Genomic DNA, 4,528 nt, shown 5'->3' on the forward strand with positions numbered 1-4,528 from the left:
AAGCAGAAACATAGATTTATTGCTTGTTGTAGTTTATTTATGGTTGTAATCAATCAATATGTAAATAATTATGAAGCTGTCTCTACTCCTCGTCATTTTAAAATGTTTCGTCTGTCAAAGATCGAGTACTTCACTTGGTTAGTCTTTGGTTGTTTTTTATTGCCTATTAGAACACTAAATGCCCATAATTTTACACACCTATGTTTGATCGTCTAACCCCTCCCCCTCATTGATTAAATGTCAAATTGTATTTTCTTTTAGAGTGTGATTTAACAACTTTTTGTAGTATCCTACTAGCTTATTGTAAATGGTTTTACTGCAAGCTTGACTATCTTTAAGACTCATGGATTAATTTAGTAGTTGTGTTAAAACTAAAAAGCTTTTCATATAGGTTAGCGTAAGTTAACAGATTATAGTAATGAGCAAATTCTTATGCATAAAGACTTCACGCTTAAGATCCATACTCGTTTCCGTTTTAATCGAATCCCATACCTCATCCACAAATGATGCTCATACTTAAATGTCCTCACAACAATCTCAAAGCATAGTCAATAAATTAATTCTTATAAACATCGTAGTTTGCTTTAGGTACGATTAATAAATTATCGTGACTATGGGTACGGTTCCTGTGGTATAGTTATGATACGTAACCCCAATTCGAGTGTGCGTTTCACGTGACTCGACCACAACTTCAAACAATAATAAAAATAAGCATGTCGTAAATTGCGGGTGCATTTCATGTGGCGCGGTTTGCGAGGTGTGCCAAAACGACAAGTGTACGACATCGTGACTTGTTCCAGAAATAATTTCATAAATAATTAAAAGCGATTAGAAGATAAACAATGCACCGTAAGTTTCAAATATGTATTAAATCGGATAATTAGGCCAATTATTAATAGTTGAGTGACCGTGCTAAAACCACGGATCTCGGGAGTGCCTTACACCTTCTTCCGGGTTAACATAATTCCTTACTCGGTCTTCTGTGTTCGCAAACCATAAATAAGAGTCAAATTCCTCGATTTGGGATTTAAAGTAAACCGGTGACTTGAGACACCATAAATATTCCAAGTGGAAACTCTGAATCTAATAAATAATTCCATTTCGATTCATGTCACTTAAATTGAAAAAACTCCCATATCCCCCTCGGAAAAAAGGAGGTGTGACAACCCCTACCTCCAAATTTTATTTTAAACCCCTAAAATTCAATTAATGCTTATTTTTTTCGCATGTGTGGTTCATGGTTGTGTCACAGAAATACTAAATTATCATGTCCTTTCACTTTCTCTAGATGCAAGCCCCGGACATGATGTCTTTGCCTATTGGGTCATACTATTCCAACTCCTCACACACGAAGTTGAGGAACGGGAGAACGGTTACTGATTTGGTACACATATAGATGCTTATCTCGACCAAGGTAAGGATCTCACAATATTAGTCAAGCAACACATGAGAGTTGTTGGATGTGAAGGGGAAATAGCAAGGAGACTACTTGCTATAGGGGCAAAGTGTGTCAGTATAAGAACCAAAGAAGAACGTCCCTCTGCTTTGGAAATCCTTGAGGCATTTTAGGAGATGAGTATATAGTTTGGCTTTCTATTTTGACCGGTATTTTATGATAAAGCTTTGGAAATGCATTACAACAGTCATGAGAATATCCAGAAAGTTCATTCACTTCAATACGGAGAATGTGTAAATTAGGCAAATTTGCCGCCCAAGCCACTGACGATTTTTCGGGGATTGATTCTAAACCTCTTTCTAATTTGTGTTAATAATAACTTTCTTTGTTATTCTTGTCGATTCTCACATTTTCTTTTGCATATAGGGCATCTAGTTTACTCCTACTTCTACTAGTAGTTGCTGAATATGCTTCTTTTTTCCTGGCTAGGGGTACCAATGTAGGAGCCATAAATGCAAAACGTTAGCTAGTGTCACCATTCTTTTTTGAAGTTGTCACGATTTCTCATTTAGATACTTCAGGTAGGATTTGTTTTGATTGAACACCTGTAGTAGACCGAAAATATATCAATCAAACACATTTTGCTGACATGATTGATAGCATGAGTTGCAACATGTAGAATTCTTTAATGATTATAGTGTAGTATTCTCAGAATACATAAAGTCTTTAATTTCATGTAGTAAGATTGTTATTTATATTGATAAAGAATATTTCAAGTTAATAAGATGTTATCCTTGTGCTTGCAATATATTACCTTAGATGTTGTTATAAAAAATATTACTCACTAATATAAAATTTAAATAGTTTAATTTAAAGTTATATTATTTCTACTCACCAATTATTGACTTAAGTTTGTCACACACCTATCAATAATATAGCATCTGACTGGAACCTTGTACCAAGCCAAAGGCAGTAAAATGTTCTTGTTACAACTTTGAGCCTCCTTTTCCTCGAGAAGGTATCCAAAAGAAAATGAAGAACATACTCTAGTACACCAACCAGGTTCAGAACAATGAAAAGAGCAAATGTAGCAGAATCAAGAACTGTATATCTATATTTTTCGGGTACATTGATAGATAAATGGTACTATCTGAGTGGGATATAAGTGTGTGCACAAGTAGCTGTAACTACATTTACCATTGAAACTCCAACTCTAATGTAAGAAAGCCTCAATCATCTAGAGAAAGCGCAACTACATTTTATTAAGTATCATCATCCATCCGCAGGCAGATTAATACATGAACCAAAACAAATAAATCAACTTAAATAATTTGCAAAAAATAATAAATAACCAAACTGAAAAGAATACCAGCCATTCTTGTTCATAGCGGTTAAGAGAGTCCTCTTCATGCCACTAGGTCACAAGTTCGATCGAGCCTGGTAACCTGACTAACAAAAATAACCAAACTGAAAAGAAACAATATATAGCATCGCAACATGACACATTATGAGAATGATGGTTTGACCCAAGTTGGTGGGCAAATAGGACTTAGTGACAATCCAGGATAAAACGATTCAATGCTTCCATCGTCAAGATGGTAAGCCCCCATATCTCTTCCGCCACCACCTTCACAATACTTATATTCATCAACCTCATCATCAGTAAAATATATATGATTAGGCTTGACTATTGTAAAGGCAGATGAGTCAATAGAACTTGCTCCATTCCGGCCCAAACAAATTGCTGAATTTCCCAAAGTGCTGACCTTGTTCAATTTAGCTTTGGTTAGATCTAGTTCATATACATTAAATTTAACAGTGTGATAACACCCAAGACCATTAGAATGTAAAAATCTAGTTAAAATAAATAGTGCATCGGATATCTCAACTAGGTAGAAGTGAACTGGATTGTGAAATACATCATCATCTCTAAGCCGAGCAAGTATGCGTGGCTCTACAATTGGTTTGGAAATACTACGCCCTGCAATATCAAAAACCCAAACTTCACCACCGAAAGTTAGTGCATAAAATTGCCCCTTACAGCAAACCATAGTGGAGATTCCATCAAATTTCTTGAAATTAATATTAGTCCAGTTGAGGTCTCCAGGTCGCCAAAAAGACAACAAGCTACCCTCCCCAAAACGGGAAATCACCAGTGCATAATCTGATGTAACAGAAGGACTAGCAGATAAGACAGCTTTGTCTATGCAATGCCACTCTCCTTCTTTAGGTGCTTCTTCGCCATGTAAAGACAATAAAGCTTTTAGCGAGGGAAGCTGTATACTGATGCGAGAGAAAGGTTGTAACAACTTCATCTCTCCTATGCATGAGATGGCGCAAAGCCACCCTTCCGATGGAAAACACTCTACTGGCCCTCTAGCTTCCGGGAGAAATATGCGTGAAACTTTCTGCTTGAAAAGAGAGTAAAATTCCCGATAATCATCACCATCTTTATCAGCAGCTAGCATTAGCAACGGAACTTGGGGCGAAAGCGCATCAAAATTTTCCTTCGTAGCAGCAGTTCGCCATGAGTTACAAACAGCACTAAAAGCAATGAAATCTTCAATCACTTTAACACGCTTTGCAATAAGAGTTAGGAGATCGTGTGGCAATTCTGCCCAGTTTGCCATAGCAAGGATGTAAGGCTTCTATAGGGCTTACAAGAAAAGAAGAAGAAAAAATTGGAGGGCATTTATAGGCGTGCAACAACTAACATGGACAGGATGTATATTCCTCTATTGACAAGGATTTAGAATAGGGAAAAACTCAAAAAGAAAAAGAAAATCCAAATAGGTGGGCCAATTCGGTATGCTCCACTTATGTTATACGGCCCAATCATAATTCTCAGACTAACTCTTTAGATTAAATTTATAGTCGTTCATTCTAATTTACTTTGTAGACCAGAACACCGGACACAATGACTTATACCATAATATTTTACTCCGTACAAATTAATGGAGTATTTCTTGTGCATGCCGCGTGTAATTGTATACTTACCAATTATCTGTTAACTTAAATTTCTTACACACCCATCAACAATATTCTAAATTAGTATCTGACTTGTAAACTTATACCAAGTCAAAGTCAGCATAAGTTTTAGGGAAAAGAAGAAGCAAGAAAGAGATTTTGGTT

General features: G+C 36.1%; 1 protein-coding gene across 1 annotated transcript; it reads right to left on the bottom strand.

The window, feature by feature from the left end:
* Positions 1–2,901: 2,901 nt before the first annotated feature.
* On the bottom strand, positions 2,902–4,026 carry LOC104110609 (F-box protein At2g26160-like). The gene has a single exon (XM_009620137.3). The coding sequence runs from the start codon at positions 4,024–4,026 to the stop codon at positions 2,902–2,904; it is 1,125 nt and encodes a 374-aa protein (XP_009618432.1).
* Positions 4,027–4,528: the final 502 nt, after the last annotated feature.

Source organism: Nicotiana tomentosiformis, chromosome 8, assembly GCF_000390325.3.
Source record: "Nicotiana tomentosiformis chromosome 8, ASM39032v3, whole genome shotgun sequence".
Lineage (NCBI taxonomy): Eukaryota > Viridiplantae > Streptophyta > Magnoliopsida > Solanales > Solanaceae > Nicotiana > Nicotiana tomentosiformis.